Source organism: Podospora bellae-mahoneyi, chromosome 6, assembly GCF_035222275.1.
Source record: "Podospora bellae-mahoneyi strain CBS 112042 chromosome 6, whole genome shotgun sequence".
NCBI lineage: Eukaryota > Fungi > Ascomycota > Sordariomycetes > Sordariales > Podosporaceae > Podospora > Podospora bellae-mahoneyi.
Genome location: NC_085885.1, coordinates 2,850,104 through 2,875,779, shown reverse-complemented (window position 1 = coordinate 2,875,779; position 25,676 = coordinate 2,850,104). Strand labels below are relative to the sequence as shown.

Here is a 25,676-nt window from a genome sequence, read left to right as displayed (position 1 = left end):
ATCTGAAAGACTACTACTTCCAATATTACAATGTGGCGTATCACGGCGATCATCACCCTAAGTTGTCGCTGGTTAGTTTGGGGAGTCTGAAGGCCTTATTCGAGTCAGGATTGAATGGAAGTCACCCACATCTCGGGTCGAGGGGGCGGTCGCTGTTCCCGGCAGAATGCCACATGAGTAGCCGTGGTTCGCTCTTGTGCAGGCTAGTCACGTCGCTCGGGAGAGCCGTCATTTCGCCGGCCTTGATAGCCTACAATCTGGAACTATTCGACTTTCTGATCAAGAACCTTACCCGGAAGGCTATCACCATAGAAAGCTGGAAGCACGCAACGGCTGGTGCTTTGGCAAACACTTGCTCACTCTCTGCGGATATCTGTCGAGGCCTCGGCAGACTTGCTGCACGTCTGGGCTTTGCTCCCGCGGATGTGAGGGCTGGGACCTATGCATGGAAAATCGTGGAACCATTTGGCAACGCCAGGCGCTGTTGTCTTTGAGCGACGGATTATTTGGGGGTGCTATTCTGACCACTGCTGGAGTCATCCCTCCCTCCGCAATCCGGTTGGCTGTTGAAACTGGGCAACGATCAGATGGTAAAGGCAATTCTCAGCAACATGCCTCCAAGCTTTAGCAAATATCTGCAAACTTTTGAAGTCCTGGACCGTATGTTTGGACCCGGTTACGACCCCGCATGCTTGAATCTAGGGAATAAAGATGATCTGAAGTTCCAAGATAAACATCACAAGACATACACACCAACGCTCTTGTTTTTCAGTCAGTCGGGAAGTTCAAGCCAAAACCTCCCCACACTTTGCTCTTTGACATACTGGGCAATGCCGTTTTGCGATTCTTGAGCTGGCCGAGTCTTGCGCCTGTTCGACAGCACCGATGGCAATACCTGCTCGGCATTCTTACGAGCTGATTCTCTTGGGCGCCGATGTCAACAAGTCGGTGAAAGACCACCCCTGCTTTGCAGTTCCACTGAAAAACTTCATTGATCAAAAGCCCGAGTGCCTTGATCTATTGCTAATAAAGCTTCCAACAGTAGTGCAAGATATGTACGGCCCTGATTATGCACCAGTATTTGATTGGAGGCTGAAGACCCTAGCCATTTCATTACGGGAAGCCTTGACAGTTCTGCCGGCAGAGACAGGGTCTACACCTCAAGGCTGGAAAGTGCTTTTCAATCGCGGGGGAGTTATCAGTCCCGCTGAATTTATCGAGTCACTGTCAAAGCCAGAGGAGGAAGCCGAGGTTTGCAATGAAATTTCTCCTTGGGTTCATTTGTATGGATGGACTCTAGCGCAATTCCTACAAGCCCAGAACTTGTTAAGGTTGATGATGATGTACGGAAAGAGGCAAGATGAGCAGTGGATCTTGAACACCCGTTTTTCGTTGTGGGCAAACTTGAAGAGTGCTCCGGCTTGGATTGTTTTGTCAAGAATCCTTCGAAATTGAGCTTTGCCAAGAGATAGCCAGGGTGGCCTGCAGGGACAACTTTGGTGCTGTGCCGCACATTCTCACTCCGATTTTCTCATCAATTTCTTGTTGTTTTCAACTTGTCTTCCCTCATCACTTTGCTTCCTACATTCCGCTCCTTGACCACTTTTTATTTTCGACCAAACTAATCAATCAGCACCCAACATGGCCAACAACAACCACAACCCCTCCAAAATACCCCCGCTTTTGCTCATCCTTCCCTTGTTGGCCCTGGGCATCTGCGGCACAATGGTCAATGGCTTCCAAACGGGATATTTCTCCATTCTGACCGCTACCTCTGGCAACTTGGACGGTGTACCTTACGTGCCTGGTGGACCGGAATCCTTTGACCCGCGGTATACTGGCAACAAAGCGCTAGACACACGCATGGGCATCCTCATCGGCTTCTTCAGCGGGTTGGTCAACGGAGAAAGAAACTGGGATGTTGACCTGGCTTATGTCTGGGCAATGGGGATGTTTTTCTCTGGATGGGCGCTGGTGAGTGTTGAGGCGCATCGGAGGGCGAATAGAGGGAGGGTTGTAAGCTGGTGAGTCAATCATTTTCCAAGTTTCTTCATGACACAGGAAATGATACTGACGGGGTAAATGAATAGGACAAACACATTTGGGAATATCATCCAGAGTTTCACCTATGCTTTGACTGTTCCGTCATATCTGATTTTGCATTTATTTACCACTTCCCCAGCGACGGATGATATTTCTGTTCCAGAAGGGGAAGTTCGACACTTGCCGTTGAGTATGGCATTGGCATATATCGTCCCAGCCGTGATCATGTCATTGCCTACGCCATCGATCATCCCAGGAAAATCACACTACGACACCACGGCTCTGTGGCAGATTTTCCCCGTTTTGCAATTTCTTATTCACCGCGGCATGAACTTTGTTTGCTTCCCTCGCAAGTACAACACGGCAACGACACAGTATGGGGTAGGGAAGTCACTCGCCAACCACTACCGCTTCGTCATCTTCACTTCGGTTGTGATCCATCTCCCTATCCTTTTGGTGTGTCTGACACCATCTTCAATGCCGTTCGGACCGGCTTGGCTGAGGGACATGATCACCCAGACGACCTTTAGCAATGTGTTAGTCCCATATGGTGTTTGGAACCCGCCTGCGGTGGATCTGGCCAAGGTGGCTGCGCTGGGAGGGGAGAATAAGGTTGATTTGAGCTGGTTGCCGGGGTTGACGAAGCATTTTTTGCATTATGATATTGGGTGTCCTAGTTTGGCGATGGTGGTTTGGGCTGGGTATAACTACATGGCTTCTGTGGGTAAGGGTGGTTGTGTTGGGATCGGCAAAATGGTAGGATGGTTGCTGGCTGGGGGACCGGTGGCGTTGGCGACGGTTTTGATGTGGGAGAGGGATGAGAGGGTGTTGAGGGGAAGGGAGGGAAAGAAAGCTCAATAGTAGGTAGGGGGTAGCGCAGATGGTGAGTTGAACCTTTGGGGGAATAGGGTGGGGTCATAGCGCCGGCTTATGCTGTGGCGGGGATATCTTGGTACCTGTTTAGTACCCACCACCTTATATCAACAAAAGTCCGACAAACTCCCCATCTTATTTTCGTTTCTGTTGTGCTGTAAAGATTAAGAGTTTCGTTTCAACCTCTTCCATTGCTGCCAGTAAAAGATACATCTGAGGCTTCAATGGGCCATTTTCTACCAACAACGCAGGGGCACAATGCGGGGTGACAAACTTGCGTTTGCACCGGACAACGAACCAGCCAAGATATCAGCACAGCTCGAACAGCACGCTGAACTTCATGTTAGCCCGTTAATTACATCCATCAAAGACTCTAACCATTCCATATTCAGTAGTCATTCGTATAACCTCGGTTCGCACGCGGCGATGGCTTTTACTCAGCGACCTCCACTTCAAGCATCAAGACCTGGATAGAGTACGGCAAACGGGGCGATGGATCGTTGCGGAGGCAGAGCGAAATCATGTCTTGCGGGTGGTGATATGCGGTGACCTCTTGATCAGCCGGACGATGCAGCCCACACATGTGTTTTCTACCTGTTACCGTTTCATCAGCCATCTCAGCGACGTCGTGCCACGGGTACACATCGTGCTTGGCAACCACGATCTGGCCTATCGACGCGATTACGAGACCACAGCCCTTGATGCCCTCAACATCACACGCATGGCGCCGTACCTATCGGTACATAGCCCCATCACCCGCCAGAAATGGAACGGTCGACACGTGTTGTTGTTGCCATTTCGCAAGGAGCAGAGCGAACTGACAAAGGCTGTCGCTGCCCTCAGCCCTAAGGATGCGAAAGAAACAGTTGCCTTTGCCCATCTGGCAGTCAACAAAGCCATCACTCAGCGGTATGTGGTCAATGCCGACCAGCAAGACGCCCATGCGACGAATTCGATCACCTACCGCGGCCTTACTGGCCCTGATCAGTTGCCTCTCTGGCTCGAACATTCACGGGCCACTTTCACAGCCACCAGACCATTACCCAGCAGAAATCCAGTAGCGGTGACAAGACAGATATTCGGGGGAGCATTACATATCTCGGCTCGCCCTTGCCGCTGAACTTGGCTGACCTTTACGATCAAGAGCGAGGCGCTGTTCTGCTTGATCCGGAAACGCTCGAGCACAAACTTCTCACCAACCCGCATGCCGTAGGCTATACAGCAGTTGCCCTTGATGAGATTCTCAACGACGAGGTGGATGAACGTTCCGTAAAGGACAGGCATGTCAGCAATCAACGAACTGCTCAGAACTGACTACGAAACATACATCAGAACTGTTGTGCTGAGCGAAGAGAGCGCAACGAGCTTCTTGTCCTCCACGCCAACGCAGTGGCGGAACGTGATAGAGACGGCACTTGGGCTGTCTACTTTGGATCAGTGTGAGGAGGTGCTGAAGCTGCTGCTGCGAGATATCGGTACCGACATCAAGGAGGCCGAGAAAGGGCTCGAAGGTGTGGCTCGGACGGCGGAGTACACCGAAAGACGGCTTCAAGACCTCACTCGCACGCATACACGACTTGACGCGGAAGCAAGAAAGGAAGCTTTAGCTTTGGAGAGGACCATACAAGACCATGCAGCCAAGGAACGACTTTTGAAGGAACACCAAACCCGATTCAGATATGAAACCTCACAAAGTATTGCAGATTCCAGCCGCCAAATCTTGGGGTTAGAGAAAAAGGATCTGGCCCTGGAGCTCAATATGGGCTTTCATGCTCATATTTCTAGATTGCAGACCCAAATTCGCATGGAGGAGGAGGCTTTGCAGCAGCTAAGCGAGTCTTATGCCAGGATGAAGGACGAGGTCCAGGTGCAATATGAAAGGGTCTTGAAATACAAGCAAAGCCAGGAAGCAAAAGATGCTCAAGAATGCGTATATCCCCGTCGAATGGAATGGCTTGCCTTGCGGCTGGAAATGCTTAATGAGAAACTGAAAGCCCTCGCTGCGGCCCAGCCCAGTGACCTACCTAAGTCTTTTCATGGAATGAGGACTTCTGTTGTCTCTTGGCTATCCGCAGCTATTGTTACAGTCATGAGCTTACTCCGAAGGCCAACTCATCATAATATCGCTCCAAGAGGTTCACTCAATCAAGACGGGCAGAGTGCAGTGCACCAATACACGACGCTGAGAAAACAACTACACAGAACCATGATCAAGAGCCAGCTCTCAAAAGTCTTCTTCAAGCTATCAATGAGAAAAGGTTGCGGTTACGCAGTCTGAAGCATGAGAAAAATATCGCTGCCAACCATGCCAGGAAGATGGGCGAACTGCTGACGGGTGTCGTTCAAGCCCAGGAGGCATGCGATGCCTCGAGACAACAGCTGACGATACACCAGCGTGATGCTTCTACCTACAAGCGTCTGGCCGAAGCAGAGGCCTCATCCTTAGATTCCTTACGCTCGGAGCATGAAGCCCTGACAAACAAGATCCAGGAGCTTGCCACCAAGCGCGAGCTATTTGCCTTTTGGTCTGCCGCCTTGACCAAGCGTACAGCCCGGCTCTCACCGTCCCCCTCCTCATCAGAACCCACAGCGAAACTCAGGGCCAATTTTCGGGAGCATATCCTCATCGCGCTGCTCTCGGAGCTCAAGACTCTGCTCGTGCAGGTCCTTACCGTGCTGTACGATGACACACGCCACGCGCACCTGGCAACAGGTATGCTCGGCTCGCTATTTGACTCTGCTGAGTCGGGCGACAGCGCATCCTCCCCAGGGTCCATTCTTGACCCAAAACTCGCCCTCCCATCCTCACTCGCCTACGCCAAGCGCTCCAGTGGCGAGCGTAAACGCGTCGATCTGGCACTCTTCTTTGCATTGCTACAGTTGGCCAGGGCTAGAAGTGCACATCGGGCACACTATCTGCTTGTTGACGAGGTCTTTGACAACCTAGACAAGGCAAGCCAGGCGGCGGTCGTCAGGTGGTGCGGCGTCATGTCGCAGACTCGGGTGGTGGGTTGGATCACGCACAGCCAGTTTTTGATCGAGCTGGATCCTGGGGAGGACACTGCAAAGGTTCTAGTTGTGACGGCAAAGATGGGGCGGGGAGGGGGGACGGAGTTGTCGATCAACAATGGACGTAGCATTGGCGGAGGTTCTTCCGTGACCGGGTAGCTGGTAGTATGCGCGCTTGTTGGGTAAATATCTTGTTTTTCCAAGCGCGCCAATCGCCAAGAATGAAGGGTATGGAGCTAGACGGATTCTTTTTTGCATCAATGGGAATTCGTGAGATTAATAAAGGTTACGGCCGCCTCGAACTTGACACCACATCTGACATGCGAAATAGTACCTCTCGAGTATTTCACAACACTTCATCGGTAGCGTTTACAGCCCTCCCAACCTCAAAGCTCACCACCCACCTCCCAAACCCTCACCCCTATCCACCCAAAATGAGACCCCCCCACGTCCTCCTCTCCCTCCTCCCCCTCAGCGCCGCCCAACTCCAACCGGTCCCCACCTTCGGCCCCCCTATCCCCAGCCGCGCCAAAATGTTTGTTTACGCCCCCCCAAACCTCCCCCCTAACCCAGCTATTCTCCTCGGCGTGCACTACTGCACCGGCACCGCCCAAGGCTACTACAACGGCAGCCCCTACAAACGCCTCGCCGACGAGAAGAAGTTCGTGGTTGTCTACCCTGAATCACCAAACGAGGGCGGCTGCTGGGATGTGAGCTCTAGGGCTACGCTGAAGAGGGATGGTGGGAGTGATAGTCATGCGATTGCCAATATGGCGAGGTGGGCGGTGAAGAGGTATAAGGGGGATAAGGGACGGGTGTTTGTTATAGGGGAGTCATCGGGGGGGATGATGGCTGTAGGTTACCCCTATACCTGAGCTGAGCTGTGAGTGTGGCGCTAATTATGACCAGAGTATCCTCGCTGCTGCGTATCCTGATTTGTTCAGCGCGGTTATCAACTACTCCGGTGTAGCAGCTGGCTGCTTCTTCACTGACTCCGTTGCCGGCTGGAACGGGAACTGCTCAGGGGGGAGGATGAACTTGACACCTGAAGAGTGGGCGAGGTGGGTGTTGGATGCTTATCCGGGTTATAACGGGACGAGGCCAAGGATGCAGGTTTACCATGGGAGTGCGGATGATGTTATTGCGCCGGCGAATTACAACTACTCCATTGCGCAGTGGACGACCGTGTTTGGGTACCCTGGGACGCCCCTGGAGGAGAAGAGGGATGTGCCTGAGAGAAGGTATACCACGCAGGTGTTTGGGGAGAAGTTGACGGGGATTTGGGCGGAGGGGGTTGGGCATGGGGTGCCGGTGCATGGGGGGGAGGATATGAAGTTCTTTGGGCTGTGAGTGACTGCCAGATGGTCCGGTGTCGGGAAATATGGCGTTATTTTCATGGGGGCGGGCTGGAAGTGAAATCGGTGCTATAAAAGTGATAGAAAAGAAGCCCGGGTATGCAACTGTTTGACCCCTTGCACCATGTAAAAACACCATCCTTGAGCTGATCCTTCGTCAGAAGTATGTCCTTTTCTGCGTCTTCGCTCTCGCCCTATACTCCAAAAGAAGATTCCTCCCTCTCTCCGCTTCCTCGAAAATGTGCCCCAAGCCGTACTTCTCTGGGTTTCGACACATCGGGCAGTTATGAGCAAGCCCGTCATCCTCATCTTCGTGGGGTTGAAACTCCCGAGCATCGTGATAGCTATCGCCATCTTCATCTTCGTACCAAATATCCCCGTCCTCATCCATTTCCGCTCGGTAGCCGGCCATACACAAGGCGTTCGTGAGCAGGCAAACGAACGGGAATCGAGACATGCGTAGTTGACCTTCCGGTGTGGATATCGTATCGTAAAAGAGTGTGATCCCTGGTCGGACATTCTGGTTGTCTCCCCCGTCAACATCACAGTTACAGAGACTTGAATCGCTGTCCGTGTCAGTGTAACTCCGGTGCTGTTTTCGACAATCACAGTCACCATCTTCGCTGCCTGAATCCGTATCGTCATCAGAAGATTCCAGTGAATCATCTGAATCGCTGTCCCTATCAGAACCAACATCATTTGGCGTGTCTCTTTCAGCTAGGTAAATGTGTCCCCTGCTACACCACAAACTAGTTCTTGCAGATCTCCTCGTGTGCTCTGCGTCTTCGTATTGTATAATGACTTCCTCCGGAAAGCCGCACAGGGCACTGCCGTTCTCGTCTGATCCCGAAGGGTAGAACAAGAGGCCTCGAATCCTGTAGCTGCAGGCTCTTGCTACCTCAGGGGTCTGGATATGCCCACAGTAATCATACCATGCTCTTAAAAATCCAGTGCCATGATCGAAATGCTGAATCCAAACAGTCCTAAATATCTGGTGTGGGTCTGAGTCATGGAGAAGAAGGTGGGTGAGCATCGCCTCTTCTCTAAGAAAGTCAAAGCAAACGTCATGGTTCCGACCTACTACCCTTGTCATCATCCTTTCCCAAAACCCAGTCCATACATCGTTTGACAAAGAGTCAGATATGTTAGTATTTGCGCCACACTGAAGAAGCCAGTGGCCCATTTCGTAAGCTTTGAAATCCATACAGCGTTGTAAAGGTGTGCCACCCCAAACGCCATGCCCAGAGTTGATATCTGCACCAGCTTCGCGCAGTATTGAGCCGTCTAGAACACTGTTGCCCATACCAGCCTCATGAAGCGGCGTCATGTAGTTATCTCCAGTATTCGGATCTATTCCAATGGCCCCCATGCCAAAAAGAAGCATTGGAATATCGTTGTAGTAAGCAGCGGCATGTAATAACGACATCGATGATTGGCGTGTAGGGTTCCAATCTGAGAAGCCCACGGAGTGCAGTAGCTTGAGTTGCCATTTGTACCTTCGATGCGCCACAGCGTCTATCAAATCGGCGGGTCTGGATTGGAAAGATTCTAAATCTGCACCATGAAAAAGCAATGACGAGACCGAACGCGAGAACCCGAGCCCAAAGGCAAACAGAACTGCCGGTCTTGAAACTGTCAGCGAGGCCTGCTAGAATACACCCAACGACGTAATCGGTTATGGAATGGTCGACATTACTTACAAGCCCGTACTGCCATTGAAGACATTAGGATCGCAGCCTCTGTCAAGAAGATACCGAAGCAATGCACCACCTCGGAACTTGGTGGAAGGCGAATGAAGCGACTTGTCTTGGTCACTTTCAGTGGTCCTAAAAAGATGCTACAGTTCAACATCAGCAGAGTGACTCAGAATCACTTTTGTGGAAGTACTGCCCCCCCGGACTGTGTCCTGTAAACGGACCTCGAGTAAACCTCTCCGGGTTTCATGATCAACATCATTAACGCTGGCTTCTCCGCTTTCCAGCAAGTGCTTGACTGTAACCATGTCCCATTCATAGCAGGCCTGGAATATAGGAGCACTGGTTGGTCGGATGTTGATGATTGTGATAGCACAATTCATGCCCGGCAAACTCATCCAAGTCCTGGCAAACTGCCTTGCCTTTATCTCGAACTGAAATATCCGTTGACCAAGTATCTTGAGTCTGGCCCTGAATTTTGCGTGGGCCCTCCGCTCATTTTTCTTTGATAGAAGTGCGACGGCCATCCCACCAACGCAAGGTTTTGTGACGGTAATCCCAAACAACTGATCATCCGGTCCAGTGGACCAATGGTGTCGGGCAAAATGCTTCTTCCAGTCGTTCTCGGTCATCAACTGTTCAACCTTCGAAAAAACCCTCTCTGTTGCTGGCTGTGGAGCATGTTGTCGAGGGAGAGATGAAATGTCCCGCGTTTTCCGTACTGCGCTATCGGCTCGCTGCTGGGGAATATCTGATACTGGGGGGGGGATGGCCTGCGCCGACGCTGGTTCTTGGTTTGCCTTATTCTCTCGCAGTTTTGATAAGTCACCGCTCAATTGCTCGTGGGAGCTTACCAGGCCCTAAAGCTTGAATGTAAGCCTTTGCGAATAGTGATCAACTGACTTCTAAACAGTAGCGTTACCTGAACCTTGGTATCATCTTCAATCTGTGACTGCAATATGGACAACAGCGTATGGTCAGCATTTGCTTTGAATTCAGATATCGTATAGTATTGAGCCTCGACGATGGTTTTGACGTCATGAGCTGACTGCAAAAAGTCTGCTCGGAATGCCTGCTGCGCGAGTTGCATCGCGGAGAACGACATCCAGATATGGGAGTTGAGCCGGCTGTGATACGATATCTACGTAAGACAATGGTCAGGAAGTCAAGAGGGATCGACTTACGTATTAAGCATTAGTATGACTGTATCCAAGACCATCTCTGCCTTCCTTAGCTCCTCGATAACCACCGTTGACCTTTTCTTATCGATTAGCGACCACCGCAGCCTCCGACTGAAGTTGCAACCAGGTTTTGGTGTCGAGGACTGCCCAGCAGTGTTGTGCAGTGTCGTGAGGTTCTTCAATGCCCTCTCACTTGCGAGGAGGGAGCTAAGGAGCATGTCCTTGTGGGTAGCTGGAAGAATATCTTCCACGCCCGTCATTAACAAATCCCGGCCGAGAGCCTGAAACTGTTGAATGATCATCTGTAACGAGGCGAGCTTCGCGCTCAAGTTTCTGAGCTCAGTTGGGGCGTTGATGAATGACTGTACGAGCTGGGTCGAAGTTTTTCCGGCCTTGATGCATAGCTCCAAGAGCTGGCCGACGGCCGCCACCGCCCCAACGATCTCGAGAGGCTCCATTTTGCTGTAATCGTCCTGGATGAAGAGAGAAATCCTGAGAGTTTCAGCGAAACTTGATAGTTGTCGGTGTTAATGTTTCTGTCAAGGCGAAGGAACAGCGCATAGACGTCGGGCAATGCATGCAAGCCAAGCGGGGTTGAGGCAGGGCAGTAACTGCAAGTCACCAATCATGGTGAGAACTGAGGTACATAGATGCATGTCCAGATGCCACGGCGGAAGTTGCCGCGGGCTGTGTACCGCAGGCATTTTTCTGGTGAATTGGCGATGTTCGTGGGGGGCATGAGGACCGCATTTCGTGGGAAGCAGGCTCAGACAAGGTAGTGGCTCTGGATTGGTCTCGGAAAAACTAACTCTTCGGGGGCATTTCTTCAAGGAAGGCGCGACGGTAACCCTAACCCACACGACAGCGTGCCCATGGAGCAAGTCCCTAGGTGCAGGAAAAACGTCTATGCAGAACCTTCCGAATCTGGCTGCAAGCGCCGGACATACTTGTGGTGAACATCATGGTCACAGTCTACGATTTTCTCCTGTAACGATCATAGGGCTTTGTGGCGACGTAGTTTAGCGCCCCAATCGGCTATAACCTGAAGGCATGTAGAAACGAAGCGGACGGCCCAGCGACAGAGTGACGTAAGGTGCAGGTACCGGAGTATCTCAAACCCATCTATCAGACAATGCTGTTCATGAAGTTCCCAAACATACCTATGCTTTATAAGAGCTGTGCCCGTCAAAGTGCTTTTATCCCATGTCTTCACAGCATCAGCATCCATATTCAGCCTTGCGGTCGCCACGATGAAGTCCTGGAAGGTTGCACTACTACCCGCACTCGCCAATACCCGGCTGACGGTGGCATTGGATAATGGAGTTGGGTTGAAACCTCATATGGGTTGGAGCAGCTGGGTACCGACAAGTCCCTTCCTGTATGCTTACCGGGTGCTGACTTTGTTGGTAGAATGTCGCTCAATGCAACGCAGCCTCAGCCAGTTATGCCCTCGCAACGGCAGACAAGTTCATCTCTCTTGGACTCAAGGACCTTGGGTATGAATGTGAGTTCTTCTGAGCCCAGTGATTGCTAAAAAACGCGCTCATCCATCCTAGACATCAACATCGACGACTGCTGGTCCACCAAGAGCCGTGACAGCTCTGGAAGGCTCGTACCCGACCCAGCCAAATGGCCCAACGGCATCAAAGCCGTCACCGACAGGATCCACAGCATGGGACTCAAGTTCGGCCTGTACGGCTGCGCTGGCGACAAGACGTGCGCTGGATACCCAGGAAACGAGGGCCACGAAAGGGGTGATGTTGACCAGTTGGTGAGTTGGGGAGTCGACTTCTGGAAGTACGACAACTGCTACACACCCTGCCGTCAAAACCCTCGCCCTCAAACTTGTACCAGCCCGGCCGGTAGCACCAAGACTTGGTACGCGCCCATGAGAGACGCTATTCTCGGAGTTCAAAACACCAAAAAGCTGCATTTCAACCTCTGCAACTGGGGCCGTGACGAAGTCTGGACTTGGGGTGCTAGCTACGGTCACTCATGGAGGTACGTCGTAATCGCCCACCATCAACACCCCTTACCAAGGCTAACAGCTAGCAGAATGAGCGTAGACAACTGGGGCGACTGGGCCAGTGTCGAGCGTATCGGCAGTGCAGCCGCCGGGATCTACCAGTACAGTGCTCCAGGCGGCTTCAACGACCTCGACATGCTCTATCTTGGATCCTCCAAGCTCAACACGAACCAGGAAAAATTGCACTTTGGTCTCTGGGCCATCACCAAGTCTCCTCTCGTACTGGGCTTGGATCTCGAAAAGATTTCCAACTCCACCCTGGACATCATCCGGAACAAGGGTTTGATTGACATCAACCAGGATTCTCTCGGCAAGGCGGCAACAACCTTTCGTCCTCCCGGTGCGCCTGCACCAGTAAATGGCAAGATCTACCCGTATTGGGCTGGGCCGCTGTCGGATGGTGTGGTTGTTGGGCTTTGTGCTGGCACTTCGGCGGGAACCTACAGCGTCAACTTTAAGGATGTCCCTGGCTTGGGTGGCTCTGGATCGTATGAGTGGAGGGAGATGTATACTGGCCAGACTGGGAAAGGGACGAGTGCTTCGTTCAATATCGGCCTGCACGATATGCGCGTCATCAAGGTCATGAAGGTTTAGATGGAAATATGAAATGGCCCCAAAGATAGGCAGTTGGATGGCTACAACCAAGGTTGATCGGGTCTTGGATAGGTAGGTAGTTTAGGGTATTTAAATACAGATGCTTGGTAGGTCGTTAATCATGGATCTGCTGGAGTGAGCCCCGGTCTTCATTCTTTCATCTGCCGTGGTAATCGCACTTTCACGACCCCTACTCAACACCCTTTGTTTACTATCATTACTCTGAATGTGAACAAAGCCTTCTGAACAGATCAACTAGTATTAAGTTTAATTAGTGTGTCTAAATGAGGTCCTTGCCCGCAAGTCCGGTAGGTAAACAGGCCTATAACAAGCCCTCAGTAACCACTCGTCATCATGATGAGACTACCTTACTCTTCAACCCAACAACGGCCTCCTCTCCTCCTCCTCACCAACAACCCCATCTTCATACCCCTCCCCATCTGTCTTCAAGAAGATCACCCGCCACAGACTCCCCCCTGTCAACGCCACATCCAGATGCCTCAGCGCCAGCGCAAGCAACAGCCCCTGCCCAATCGCAAAAACAGCATAATCATACACAACAAACCCAACAGCCTGAAACCAAAACACAAACACCCTCCAGTTCAAAAAATTCCCATCCGGGATCTTGTCCCACTGAAACACCAGCCGCCCCGACCAAGTCACCGAAAGCACAGCAAACAAGACAGCCTGCACCGCCAGCCCGAGCAAGCTCAGCGCACTGTCTTCATGTCTGTGGCGGATGATCTCGCGGGCTTGGGCCCCCATGGCGAAGAAGCAAAGGAAGAAGACACTGGGGTTGATGAACATCATGTGTATCGCTGAGAAGAAACCCAGAACCCATTTGTGGTAGGGGTCGGTGGTGTCGGCGAAGAGGGCGTCGAGGAAGAGGGGGATGAGGGAGATGGTGAGGAAGGAGATGTATATCAACATGATGTTCGATGTGTCTCTGGTGATTGGGGAGTAAATGATGGTTAGAAGTAGTCTGCGTGGAAGTGTTAACTTTGTTCTCTCGGTCGTTTCCATCGAAGAGGGACTAACATTATGATCCAGGCAATCCACACAGCCGTGAAGTGAGCGAGGTTGAGGAGATCACCTAGGTTGGGCGGATCGTGTACGAACGAGTCAGATCCCTCGCAGCGGTTGTTGACTAGGTGGAAGAAGGAGATTGTGAAGAGCTCGGTGGCGATGATGAGGTTGAAGAGGACGTAGTAGAGGGAGATGCCTGTACTATCGCGGCGATGATAAATTCGGGCGATTTGTGGCTCGAAAGATAGAAGTGTTAGGATGAGAAAGACGCTGTTTTTCTCGCCCAAAGGCTTCAAGGTCAGTATATGTGCGGATTGTAGTATGTCATGGGAGTGAGGAGTGTCGATAGATGCTGGTAAGGTTGGCTTACCCTCGAAGCCAGTCTGGGATTTCCATGGCTGGTGGAGAAGGCAGAGACCACCAAAATAGCGAGGATTCTGTGGCTTCGCTCGTTTCTTTTCTTTGATGTCTAGGTACTTATTTGGAGCTAAACAAGAGCCGTATCAAATTAAGGGGTCGGTATTGAGAGGACGAGGGCTTTTTATGATGTTTTGTTAAGGGGTTTTGAAAAAAGAAAAAGAACGGAAAGGCTTTTCTGTTAAGCTCGCGGTGGTGCTGTGTGAGGTTTGGCGCATACGCAGGTCTGTAGGAAAGGAACTCGGACGGTGTTTCCTCTGAGCAGATGTGAGGGTGAAAAGGGAATGGTGCGATCAACACTAAAACCGGGCACTCACAAGCAAACCGAGGATGGTCAGGCTTACTTATGCTACCAATTCTGTGGGTGGCAACGGCTATCCACCATCTAAATTTGTTGTTTGCTAAGGTTCTGAGACCCAACTGTTTGTCGGGCCTGGGGTAAAGATCTGAAGGTGGCGCGGGGTGAATCCGGGCCTGTAGCACATGACATCGCATCCAACTTCGGACTAAGTAAGGTAACAAGAGCTCAGATTCATGATCCTCCCAATAAAACATTTGCCGATATGTCTTAACTACCCAGGTACTATTTGCATGGATTAATGTATCGGGCTTGTCTTCATTGTATGGCTCACCATTGAAAGACTTCATTCACATCAATGATAGCCTCGAATGTCCTGCCTCGGACCCCAACATATGTGGCGTCTCGGATACATGTGGCCAAGCTCAGCTGGGCCTTGCATCCCATATCTCGCTCCTGTTCGGCTTAGATGAAGGCTGAAGTATGAAGACCGTAGTTTGATATTCGAGTTGAATATGGGATTTACAATTGCCGTCAATGCGAATAATGTTTGTGACTGGATGGAGATAGAGCTTTGCACAATTGTCACAATGGTCTGACAGACTTGAGTTGTATAAAGACATCGGCAACATGGAACTTCTTGGACATCACGCCCTGCTTCGTTCTCACTCTCGAATCCAACACACATATCATTATTCAGCACCAGATACACGGCACCATGAAGGTTGCCTTCAAGTTGGCTTTAGCTGCCCTGGTGGCAGCAGGCTGTCTTGCGCAAGAAAATAATGCTGGAAAACCCACGGGACCTGTCGAAGGAATCCCAGACGATCTGAAGAATCCCAAAGGCCCTACCGACGGAATCACCCCGGACATGAAGGTAGGTGATCACACAGATTTCAGATTTCAGCTACTTTCATGAGGTTATCACCATCGACTGTGTGACAAATATCTAATTGGACCCTCCCCCTACAGGCTGCTATTGTACACTTTGAGGGCGACACCTGTGATGACAAGAAGAAAAAAGACATCATGGATGAAATGCAACATGCCATGAACATGGCTCTCCGTGCCCAAGAGTTTCTTACCGAGGGAAACTATTACGATCACTTCTTCGCCAAAGGACTCAGGGAAAAAGAGGGCTTCGAAGACGATATCCGTGAAACCTATCGCCGCATAGCAGACTGTAAGTCAACCCTGGTTCCTAGCCCCTTATTCTCCATGTGCTCAATGATCTGACATCATACAACTGCAGTGCTTTCAGGAACCTCTTCAAGCTACACCTTCAAAGTCAACTGCGATAACAACAGCCCGGCCTGCGCACCGAAGAAGAATTGGTGGGCAGCCATGAACGACAAGGAGAAGAGGATGACATTCTGCGACAAGTTCTTCGACACCAATGACATTGGTGAGACACAGCCCGCGCTGGACAACAACTGCGACTCCTTGAAGGATCTTCGGCAAGCCCAACGAACAAGATCTTCTATCATTATCCACGAGGCCTCCCATACAAGATACGCGATGCGTGATAACGATCCGTAAGTTAGCTATATGCGTGTTAGTGTTTGCACCGTTATGAATACTAACTGTCTCCTAAACAGGGCTGTGGATGTTGCCTACGGTTACACTGGGTGTACCAGCCTTCCTCTTGGGTTATTCGACCGCGCATGCGCACCGTATGGTGGGCTGAAAAAGAAAAAGGATGGCAGCTTTACCACTCCAATCTGCGGGAACAATGCCGGTGGCGAAGGGTTCTGCAATGGCGATATGAGCGCTCAGAATGCAGACACCTACTCCCATGTTGCGGCCGGGGTGTTCTTCTCAAAGGAGTGCAACCGAGAAATCCCACATCCTACCAATAATGTAGGGAGCAGCGGTGGCCAACCAGGTAACACGGCGGGTGTTCCTGGTAAAGGCGGTACAATCGGTGTTCCTCCAAAGCCCGCGACTAGAAGACATCCCCGCCAAAGACCACGTCTGAACGCCGACACATATCAGCATGACGCACCTGCAGACTCTGGGTTGAATCAACCTCGTCACCCACTCCGGTCCAGGGATGAATCATGCCCCTTTGTCACCGACGCCATCGTCTGGGACGGCAGTCCAGAGGAAATCGACGCTACCGGCGTCATTGGCTTCGCTCACTTTGGCGACTCCTACGCCTCAGGCATGGGCACCGGAACAACCTCGACCGATAAGTGCCGAATCGGATCCAACAACTACGGTGATCTCCTCAACAAGTTCTTTGACAACAAGGAAATAGTGTACGACCGCCGCTCCTGCTCCGGAGACACAACCGAAGGCCTGTACAAGAAGATCGAAGAGTGGGATCAAAAGAAAGCCGACGAAACCAACGTCATCACGCTCACCATCGGTGGCAACGACTTGGGTTTCTCTGACCTCGTCTGGTACTGCGTCATCACGCCCAACACAGCTCACTGGGGGAGTACAAACCGCAAAAACTGCGAGGAAGCGGAAAAGAAGGCCCGCGCACACATGGATGACAGTTCACCCAACGGCCTGCGCGCCCGGCTGAAGGATGCCTACCTGCGCGCTCTCGGGCGGACCAAGCGCAAGGACACACAGCTCTACGTGGCAGGCTACCCGACCTTTTTCAACGAGGAGACAGACGACTGCGACGGCGCGAGCTTCCACTACTGGTTTGGTGAAAACAGACCTCCCTCCGACTGGCCCGCCAATCGAATCGTCTACCTGACCAAGAGTTTGAGAAAGGAGCTCGACGATCTCGTCAGGCAGCTCAACGAGGTCATCCAGTTCGCTGTGAACGACGCCAACACCGAAGGTGGCCAAGTCCATTATGTCGACGTCGACAAACGCTGGATAGAGGGGGGACATCGCTGGTGCGAGCCGGGCGTCAAGGATCCTGATTCTAACCGCGCCGATACTTGGTTCTTTTTGAGTGGTTGGAAGGATATCGAGCCCAACAACGCCGCCGGGGTTGATGGTGGAGAAGTGGAAAAGGACGAAACGCAGATGCTCATCGAAAGTGGCGAGATCAAGCTACCCAGTGAGGAGACGTGCAACTCTACCGCTAGTGAGGGTCGCGATCCGTACGAGTCATACCTGTGCTACGTGGCGGAGTTGGTAAGGGAGGAGCCGGAGGGAGAGGAGGCCAAAAGAGTGAACGGCGCAAACGATTTCATTTCTGGCAAGGATGGAGCCAACATCCAGGATGTGTCTTGGTACGCGCCTACCAGGCAGATCAAGACTTTCCACCCCAGGACCGTGGGCATGTTTGCGTACCGCGATGCTATTCTGGAGAAGTTGGAAATCAATGGACAGCTGTAATTGCCCTGGCGGCGCACGCTACTTGTTTGGGTCTGACCACTTTGAACGGACTGGCTGGCCGGTCGTCAAGTTGAGACTCCTTTGGCTTTTTGATTTACTATAGAACAAATGACAATTATTAATAGTAGTAATTCCACTGACAATTTCTCTTCTTCATCTTTTTTAACGAATCTCAACAGAGGGGTAGGTAGCTACCCCGCCACAACCAGGTATTTCTCCTCCTCATCCAAGAAGGTTTCCACACCGGAATGAACAGATACTGATATTTCCCCAACCTCGGCACGTCCTCATCATCCCTCTGCAACACCCTATTCGTGAGGAAGGGATAAGCCCATTTCACATGCTTATTTCTACACGGCTTGTCCACATACAACGGATATTCCCAAATGCAATATCTATCCCCTATCTTTGTGCCCCATCCATCCCTGTCGAAATTTCGAGATCCGTATCGCCAGGGAATATTCCGCCACAACTACCCATCAGGATCCGGGCACTGATCATCTGTAATGTTCATAGAATTCTTGACGGTGGCTACCACTCCTTCGACTCTCCGGATCAGGTGAAGAACTACGTTGGCGTAGTCTTCTCGGTCATCGTGCAACTCAAAAGGGTTGAGGTTTTTGGCAGCGGGTATGAAGTGGTCGAGGTAGGTGACGAGTTGGACTCTGGATCCTTCTTCTTTTTTTCATTTTTTTTTTTCGGGTGGAGAGTATTTCCAGCGTTCGACTGTGCCAGGGCTGTTAGAATGGTTGTCCTGATGCCATTCACAGAATGATTTTTCGATTTGCTAGACTCACTTGTACTTGGGTAGTAAAGCAAGTTTGTCCTCAGTGCAAAGCCGTGAACCTCGCAGTAATAGGTCAGGGACCGTCTGGCTCGCCTGTTGAGCCTTCTGGTATATCTCAAGGCATATCTTTCGTAAATTGCTTTTGGACTGCCGTTGTCTTTGCGTTCTAAATAGTCTTTACCTAGCTTCTAGAGAGCTGTCATTCTAGTTAGTGTTGGTTGGTCATTATCATCCCGTTCCGCAACCGCATATGTAGCTTTGCTAGCTGATGATTAATTCGTGGCTTGAGGCTGTGTTGCTGTGACATGAGTGTCAAGTATGATAACGAGTATTAGGTGCCTGGAAAGAGAACCGCAAAATAGCTATTAAAGGATATGGTTGCATGGAATCTCGAGAGCGTAGAGGATGAAGGCAGGGGTCTTAGTGATACATAGGAGACATGCAGCCTCCCGAAGGGCCTCAAAAGACCTCCTGAGTGCGTTTGGCCTTTGTTCCTATATAGAAAATGGTCACACCTTTACCTTGGAAACACGAATGGCCCCAGTGAAGCATGATCTCAAACCTACAAACGTAAACACTAACCTGCCACTGTGATCACTCAGTTGATCAGTTGCAATCGGTGATAACACAACTGCTGCCCCTCTTTGTGGTAATCCCGACCGAGTGAGAAGACACCGCCGATCAGACCATTGTCAAACATGGTCCAAATGCGAAGTTTGGATGCAAATCGGACTGGTCTGAGGTGCCAATCGCTGGCCCTGACCTGGCTGTCAGTCTTGCATGCCGTATGAGTCTTCGGTCTTGGCTAGTGCGAGGCCCGCATGAGGTCATGCACTATGCAATGGACAGGTACATGCGGCCCGCGCTGCCTTATGGAGTTATGGGGGGCAAAAGAGGGGTGAGATAACGGTATGACAGGTCCTAAGAAAACGTTTAAGATGGGATCCAATCCCACTGTTGGAAAGTGAAAGACCCAGGTGAACAGCAAACCGCTGAGGTTCAATGCCCCCTGACCCCGACAGCAGATGACTGACACTCCTGCCAGACAGCGCGACACACGACTGACATTTATTCCAACGAAATGGCCAGCCCTCAGGAATTGAGCAGCACGGAGGAAGACAATCTCCTAGACATCCAACTAAGCAGTGCAGAAGAAGACAACCTCCTTGACCTCCCCTCACCTGAAATCTTCTCCGAAACCCCTACTCATCAATCAAACAGCCCACTCACCATCGCAGACCTCAAGTAACCTCACCTTTTCCCAACAACCCTCAACAAGACCACATCACTAACCCTCTTTCTTGTCAGCCCTGGAACCCCCCTCCTCTCCGTCCAACTCTCCGCACCCCAAACCACTCCCCTCAAAACCAAGTTCGCCATCACACTAAAAATCACCTACACCGGCCTCCTCCTCAACCCGGACAAAACCACACCCCCAACCACCCGCCCCATCACCTTCCGCCCCTGGACAATAATAGCCTGGCACCAAACCGAGCCACAGCGCGAAGGGTTCTGGCTCTACCGCCACCGCCCAATCAACAACAACAACAACAACAACAACAACAACCACGATAACCCATGGGAGTTCACCGAAATGGACGACGGCACAATCTGCACCTTTGCCATCTACGACGACCCCGACAAAGAAGTCCCCGTCTCCAAAGGCGACCACATCACAAACTCCTTCATCAGCCTCCGCCCCGGCGAAACCTGGACCTGGGAGGAGACACTTCAGCAGGAATACTGGAGCTTGCTACCAGATGACGCAGTCCCGACCGACAGATTCAGGTTTTGTTTCAAGGGCGCCTACGTCGACTGGTGGGACTGGGGGGATTTGGAGGAGCATAAGCAGGCTGGGACGACGGTCTTGCTGCCGTGCTTTGAGGCGGCGAGGTCGATTGAAAGGGAGACGGACAAGAAGATGCCTGCTTTGGTTGTTCCTGGGGCGGACGAGGGGGTTGAGTTTGTTATCGTCGATGGTTCTACACAGGAGGGTTCTGGGGGTCTGACTTCAGAGATTAGTGAAGGCATGGAAAGCCCCGTCAAGAGAATATGATGATGGACATTTCCACCTTGTATATCTCGGCGATCCAGAACAGAACTCTCAAACTTGCACCCAACAAACTGAATTTTGGGTCAGTTGAACGAGTGCACAGCGGGGCGCATGAAAACGCCTTGGTCGGTTGTTGACGACCCAAGGTTCTTGTTGGTCAGTTGGTCGGGGTTAGCCAAGATCTATCAAGATGCTTTCAAGCACGCCTCGCTCCCGCCCGGGTTGCAGTGGAAAGAAATTGCACTCGGTTGAAGTGCGGGGGGATCTGTAGGTTGGTGTTGGTGCTTGGCCGTCAACAGTCAACATAAGTTACCATTGACTGCTTCCACACAGATGTCAGGGATAATATGACCTTTGGAAAGGGCGGGAAAGCTTCGGTTTTAGCGGGTGTCGCAGCTGCTCGTGAGGGACATAACTATGGATTTGTCGGGAAAAGGTTGGATGCTGAATAACAGAGCAAGAGCGACGCGGGCTATACACTGATACACCTCGGGAGGCACCGAGACATCCCATGCACAGGCCGTTTCAAATGGCAGGTTTTGCTGTCAGGTGTGCACGCTCCCCCTTGCCGTCCTGTCTGCTTCAAGTGCTGTGACCAAGCAGCTGATATTCCCATGTCTCAACACCATCAAACGTCAAAGATGACATTTCGCCATGTAGCATGGCAGTCATATTCCAGCTTCGAGGTCATTCACCCACTGGAAAATGGAGCCTTGGAAAGTAAGGAAGTCTCCAACGCGGTGTATATGAGGGGCATTCACCACCCTCAAATCTCCATTCTAGACACCATACCATTCTCCAGGTAAAAGCACTAGCACAGTTTTCCAAATCCAGCTCTTTCCTCTGTCTTCAAATGACGCCATTTGGAAACACGCCGAAGAACAAGTGCAAGGTTTTGTCAAAGGTTCTGTCAAAGGTTCTGTCAAAGGTTCTGTCAAAGGTTCTGTCAAAGGTTCTGTCAAAGCGTCCCTGCTATCCACACACGCTTCTATAACGTATCGTTAAAGGTCCATCACCTATGTTTCAGGGCTCTACCCCAAGTACGCACAGTAATCGCTATTATTCATTCACGACATGGTAGAGTATCACGCGGCTAATCATCTACAACTTACTCCCTCCGTGTTGCTGCTTCTTCGCCAACGCTCTCAAATCCTTCCTCAAAATCTTCCCTGACGGACTCTTGGGAACAGCCGCCAAAAACACAACCCCTCCCCTCAACTTCTTATGACTAGAAACCTGCTTCGCAACCCACTCCTGTATCTCCTGCCCCGTAATCCCCTTTTGATCCCCCACAACCACATATGCCCTCGGCACCTCGGTCCCCTCCTTCTCATCATCTACCCCAATCACAGCCGCGTCCAAAATCTTGGGGTGGCTGATCAGCAGCGCCTCCAGCTCCGCAGGCGCGACCTGATTGCCCTTGTATTTGATTAGTTCCTATCGCTTGTCAGCACGCTATCCCACTTAATCTTCCATGATCTTCAGTGAAACAAACCTTCTTCCTATCCACCACATAAAACAAACCTCCCCTATAAACAGCCACATCCCCCGTCCTAAACCACCTCTCCCTCCCCACCCCCCCATCCGCAAACCCCTCCCTATTGGCCTCCTCATTCTGCCAATACCCCTTCGTAATCATCGGCCCCCTAACCCAAATCTCACCCTCCTTTCCCACCTCCACATCCCGCCCCTCATCATCCACAATCCTCGCCTCTATCCCCGCAACCAAAGCAGAAACACTCCCACTCTCGTCATCCTCAAACTCGCTCCCCATATTCAAAACAGTAACACTCCCCGTCGTCTCCGACAAACCCCAAGTCTGCACCAACCTCCCCTTCCCCAGCCTGCCCCCTCCCAACTTTTTCTTCGCCGCGATTTGCAGCTCCCTCCCCATCGGCGCCGCGCCAGAAACAGCCTGCTCCACCGTGGCAAGCTGATCTGTCACCATCGGCGACTTTGCAATCAGCAAGAAAACCGGGGGGACAGAAAAGAAGTGCGTGACTTGATACTTCTTCATGTAAGTCAAAAACAAGGGGAAATCAAATCCCCTCATCCAGTACACCGTTCCCCCTAGGTAGAAAGGGTTGACAAAATAGCCTTGAATTCCCGCAATGTGCGCGGCAGGGAGGTGGGCAACTGTTCGGTACACCAGCGGCAAGTTCAAGCGGGTGTAAAAATCTCGGTTGGGGGAGAGGACCAGTGCTGCCTCGGCGACCATGTTGGTGTGGGATAGTTTACACGCTTTTGGGGGGCCGGTGGTGCCTGAAGAAAAAAGGAGGCAAATTATTGAGCTGTCGAGGACATGACGGGAGGTGATTTTAGCCCAGGAGAGGGAGCCAGATGAGGTGAGGGGGGTGGAAGAGTTGGTTGGGGTCAAGACGAGAGAGCCGCCGGGCAGGGAGGAGTAAACCACCACGTTGCGGGAATCAAGACCGGTGAGTTTAGCAGCGGCTACGGCGGTGGCTTCGGTGTCGGCGTTGCAGAGGATGACTTTGACGCCTACTTGGCTGACCTGGGCGGCGAGTTCCTTGGGGGTTGAGCCGGGGTTGGAGGCGGAGAAGACGCCGCCGGCGGCGATGGTGGAGTAGAACAGAGAGGGGAGGAGGTAGTGTCCCGTGGAGATGGCGAGGACGACATCTTTGTTGGGGCCGTTGGCACCGATGCCGTACTCGTTTCGGAGGATGGAGGCTGTTGACTTGACGAGGGTGCGTAGCTGAGATTTGGTTATCTGGTTGTTGTCTGGATCCGCTGCGTCGGCGTGGAGGATGGAAGTTTTCTCGGCCAGGGTGTGTGGTGAGTCTGTATCACTGTTAGCCTGTGTAGGTCGTATCAAGGCGGGTGGGCAAACCAAAGAGAAACGTCAAGAGGTCAAGCTCAGGGTGCACCGCGTTGGTGGCAGCCTTGTAGATGGTCCCATCCCTGGTTTTCTCGACGATGCTACCCATTGTGATGTTTGATTGATGGTGGGAAGCTGTACAGATTGGTCTGTTCAAGACAGAGAGAGCATCTACGTCCGAGACGTCAATATATCCGAGAAGCGGGGCAGGTGTCAAATCGACACTATTCCTAGTTGGATTGCATCCTGCAGCCACAAAACCTGGGGTAACAGGGTAATCAGCGGGACGAGCCTCGGTTCATTGTTGGGGTCAGTCAAAGCTGATGCGGGGGATCGACGAGCTGGCTCCAAGCTTTGACAACTTGGGGAAGTGATGACCTTGGCAGCTGAAGATGTGGTCCTGGTTAAATTTCAGGAACGTTTTGATGTTTCTCGAGTTTACTGGGCCTGTAAATAATGTTGTTGAGCTATTGCTGTTGGCATGTTACCTAGGTATGAGAGAACGGTGGTTGACTGAACAAAGAACAATGAAACCATTCTCCCACCTCTCTTGAAGCCTTCCACCCCTTTCTTCCCCTGCCGAGCCGCCGTCCTCTCGGTCACCTGCTCCAACCCCTCACATCACAGAACATAAGTATTTAAAAGAGACTACAATATAAGATTAAGGATTTGTAAGCCCCTCAGCCATTCTCTCATCTCTTCGTTACGCCCTTGAATATGCGTTTTAGGTTCATTAACTATCCTTTTAAATATTCCGGAAGCATATTTACTACCTTCAAAGGTCCTTAACTTCTTTCAAGGTCTATTACCTGTCTGTAAGAACCCACCGACTTGATCGCCTCTGCTACCTCCCCTATCTTATCCGGATCACCAAGATGCCCCACCGGAACGGCCCTAAAAAAAGAGGTCAGATACCGAAACAAGGGGTCCAACCTCATGGTTGACTCCGTCGCCGATCCCTCCACTACCCACGGCTGGTTATTCAGATCGAGCGCCGGATCGGCGCCAATAAACGTCGCATTCACATCCACCACTTCAAACATAACGTCACACGCCAATAAGTTGACATGTCGAGGAAATCTTGCTCTACAAAGGTGTTCGTGGACACAGTCTTCCCTAGATTCCCATACGGCGCGACACATCGTAGATGAAAGGCGATTGACGAGATCATCATGGCAATGAGGCCAAAGACAAGAACCGGAAGTGCGGTCCAGGTATAGATGATGTATGTGTCATCATCCCCTGCGTCCCCAAGTCCATGCTCGTCATTTGACTTTCGTAGCATCAGTTCGAGTGCTATTATTGATCCACCCAAGACTGAAAAGAGTGCTACTCGTGAGAAAGGGTGAATGGTGGCAGGACGAGGTAGCACTGCTGCCTTTTCATTGAAGCTTCGGGTCCTAAACTGCGGGTGGGAGACGTGGCGAGTGTCCAAAATGACGAACCTCTCACAGCCTAATCCGGCGCCGTCAATCACCACCGACTTGAACGATGTGTCGTGGAGACGACGCTCGAGTGCATTGTTCCTTGCTGCCGCGGAGAATTTCAGTCTCTGAACCAAGTCCTGGCTGTGAGAGACGAGTGCTGCCCTCCCGGCAAGACTTGTTGGGTTGCAAGGCAGTATTTCTCCTTTAGGAGAAGAAAAATGAGCACGGCGCACAGCGCAATGCAGGTCGCAGTCAAGCCAGTCATCCAACGTGCGGCCCATGCCCAAATAACCAGACGGTCGTCATTAATGGAGAGAGACCAAAAAGAGCTTATCGAGGCGGGCTCCAGAAGCAATAACTTGCCCAGCATGGCGCCAAATTGCTGATAGAACTCTGCTGCCGCTCGCTCAAGAACATGACCATCGTATAACTCGAGAGCTTTTTGGCTCTGATGGAGACCATGCCGATATGGTAGGAGGGTCCCCATCACCTTGTTCACGCTAATGTTACTGCCCCCAACCTCTATCACGTGTCCATGCATTCTGTAGGCCAACTCGAGGGGGTTTGTCTCAAAGCTCTTCAGAAGAGTCGACAGGAAGTCCAGAGGCTTGATCGTACTCAAAGTTCTTTGCGCTTCTGGTTCCTCCAGGTTGGCGGTCTCAATAATCTTGGTTCCATTTCGCACCAGACTGATGTTCTTGATGGCATAACGTGGCCTACACAAGAATAGCGTTGACTTCTGCAGTTTGGA

The 25,676-nt window shown here is 51.6% G+C and overlaps 9 protein-coding genes across 9 annotated transcripts; 5 read left to right on the top strand and 4 right to left on the bottom strand.

Moving 5' to 3' along the window:
- Positions 1-1,641: 1,641 nt before the first annotated feature.
- On the top strand, positions 1,642-2,904 carry QC761_607490 (uncharacterized protein; the record flags this gene model as incomplete). Its single annotated transcript, XM_062881183.1, has 2 exons — positions 1,642-2,024; positions 2,091-2,904. 2 exons carry the CDS (start codon positions 1,642-1,644, stop codon positions 2,902-2,904), a joined length of 1,197 nt encoding a protein of 398 aa, XP_062729841.1.
- A 1,294-nt stretch (positions 2,905-4,198) lies between these two features.
- Positions 4,199-7,378, top strand: QC761_607410 (uncharacterized protein; the record flags this gene model as incomplete). Its single annotated transcript, XM_062881178.1, is given in 4 exon segments — positions 4,199-5,188; positions 5,197-6,080; positions 6,257-6,779; positions 6,835-7,378. Coding segments are annotated over 4 exon segments (2,838 nt in total). The 3' UTR covers positions 7,276-7,378.
- Positions 7,379-7,437: 59 nt separating this feature from the next.
- Positions 7,438-9,131, bottom strand: QC761_607400 (uncharacterized protein; the record flags this gene model as incomplete). Its single annotated transcript, XM_062881177.1, has 2 exons — positions 7,438-8,834; positions 8,981-9,131. 2 exons carry the CDS (start codon positions 9,129-9,131, stop codon positions 7,438-7,440), a joined length of 1,548 nt encoding a protein of 515 aa, XP_062729839.1.
- Positions 9,132-9,824: 693 nt separating this feature from the next.
- Positions 9,825-10,934, bottom strand: QC761_607395 (uncharacterized protein; the record flags this gene model as incomplete). Its single annotated transcript, XM_062881176.1, has 2 exons — positions 10,159-10,934; positions 9,825-10,101 (listed from the first exon to the last, which is right to left on the bottom strand). The coding sequence occupies exons 1-2, from the start codon at positions 10,611-10,613 to the stop codon at positions 9,825-9,827; spliced, it is 732 nt and encodes a 243-aa protein (XP_062729838.1). The 5' UTR covers positions 10,614-10,934.
- A 159-nt stretch (positions 10,935-11,093) lies between these two features.
- QC761_607390 (uncharacterized protein) lies at positions 11,094-12,897 on the top strand. The gene is made up of 4 exons (XM_062881175.1): positions 11,094-11,513; positions 11,566-11,659; positions 11,712-12,156; positions 12,211-12,897. Exons 1-4 carry the CDS (start codon positions 11,406-11,408, stop codon positions 12,773-12,775), a joined length of 1,212 nt encoding a protein of 403 aa, XP_062729837.1. The 5' UTR covers positions 11,094-11,405; the 3' UTR covers positions 12,776-12,897.
- A 127-nt stretch (positions 12,898-13,024) lies between these two features.
- QC761_607385 (uncharacterized protein) lies at positions 13,025-14,963 on the bottom strand (the record flags this gene model as incomplete). The annotated part of the gene is made up of 4 exons (XM_062881174.1): positions 13,025-13,757; positions 13,814-14,115; positions 14,172-14,271; positions 14,851-14,963. 4 exons carry the CDS (start codon positions 14,961-14,963, stop codon positions 13,151-13,153), a joined length of 1,122 nt encoding a protein of 373 aa, XP_062729836.1. The 3' UTR covers positions 13,025-13,150.
- A 582-nt stretch (positions 14,964-15,545) lies between these two features.
- Positions 15,546-17,822, top strand: QC761_607380 (uncharacterized protein; the record flags this gene model as incomplete). Its single annotated transcript, XM_062881173.1, has 3 exons — positions 15,546-15,699; positions 15,769-16,051; positions 16,115-17,822. 3 exons carry the CDS (start codon positions 15,546-15,548, stop codon positions 17,820-17,822), a joined length of 2,145 nt encoding a protein of 714 aa, XP_062729835.1.
- Positions 17,823-19,690: 1,868 nt separating this feature from the next.
- QC761_607370 (uncharacterized protein) lies at positions 19,691-20,665 on the top strand (the record flags this gene model as incomplete). Its single annotated transcript, XM_062881172.1, has 2 exons — positions 19,691-19,854; positions 19,918-20,665. 2 exons carry the CDS (start codon positions 19,691-19,693, stop codon positions 20,663-20,665), a joined length of 912 nt encoding a protein of 303 aa, XP_062729834.1.
- Positions 20,666-21,750: 1,085 nt separating this feature from the next.
- Positions 21,751-24,027, bottom strand: QC761_607360 (uncharacterized protein). The gene is made up of 3 exons (XM_062881171.1): positions 23,511-24,027; positions 22,158-23,461; positions 21,751-22,099 (listed from the first exon to the last, which is right to left on the bottom strand). The coding sequence occupies exons 1-3, from the start codon at positions 23,605-23,607 to the stop codon at positions 21,764-21,766; spliced, it is 1,737 nt and encodes a 578-aa protein (XP_062729833.1). The 5' UTR covers positions 23,608-24,027; the 3' UTR covers positions 21,751-21,763.
- Positions 24,028-25,676: the final 1,649 nt, after the last annotated feature.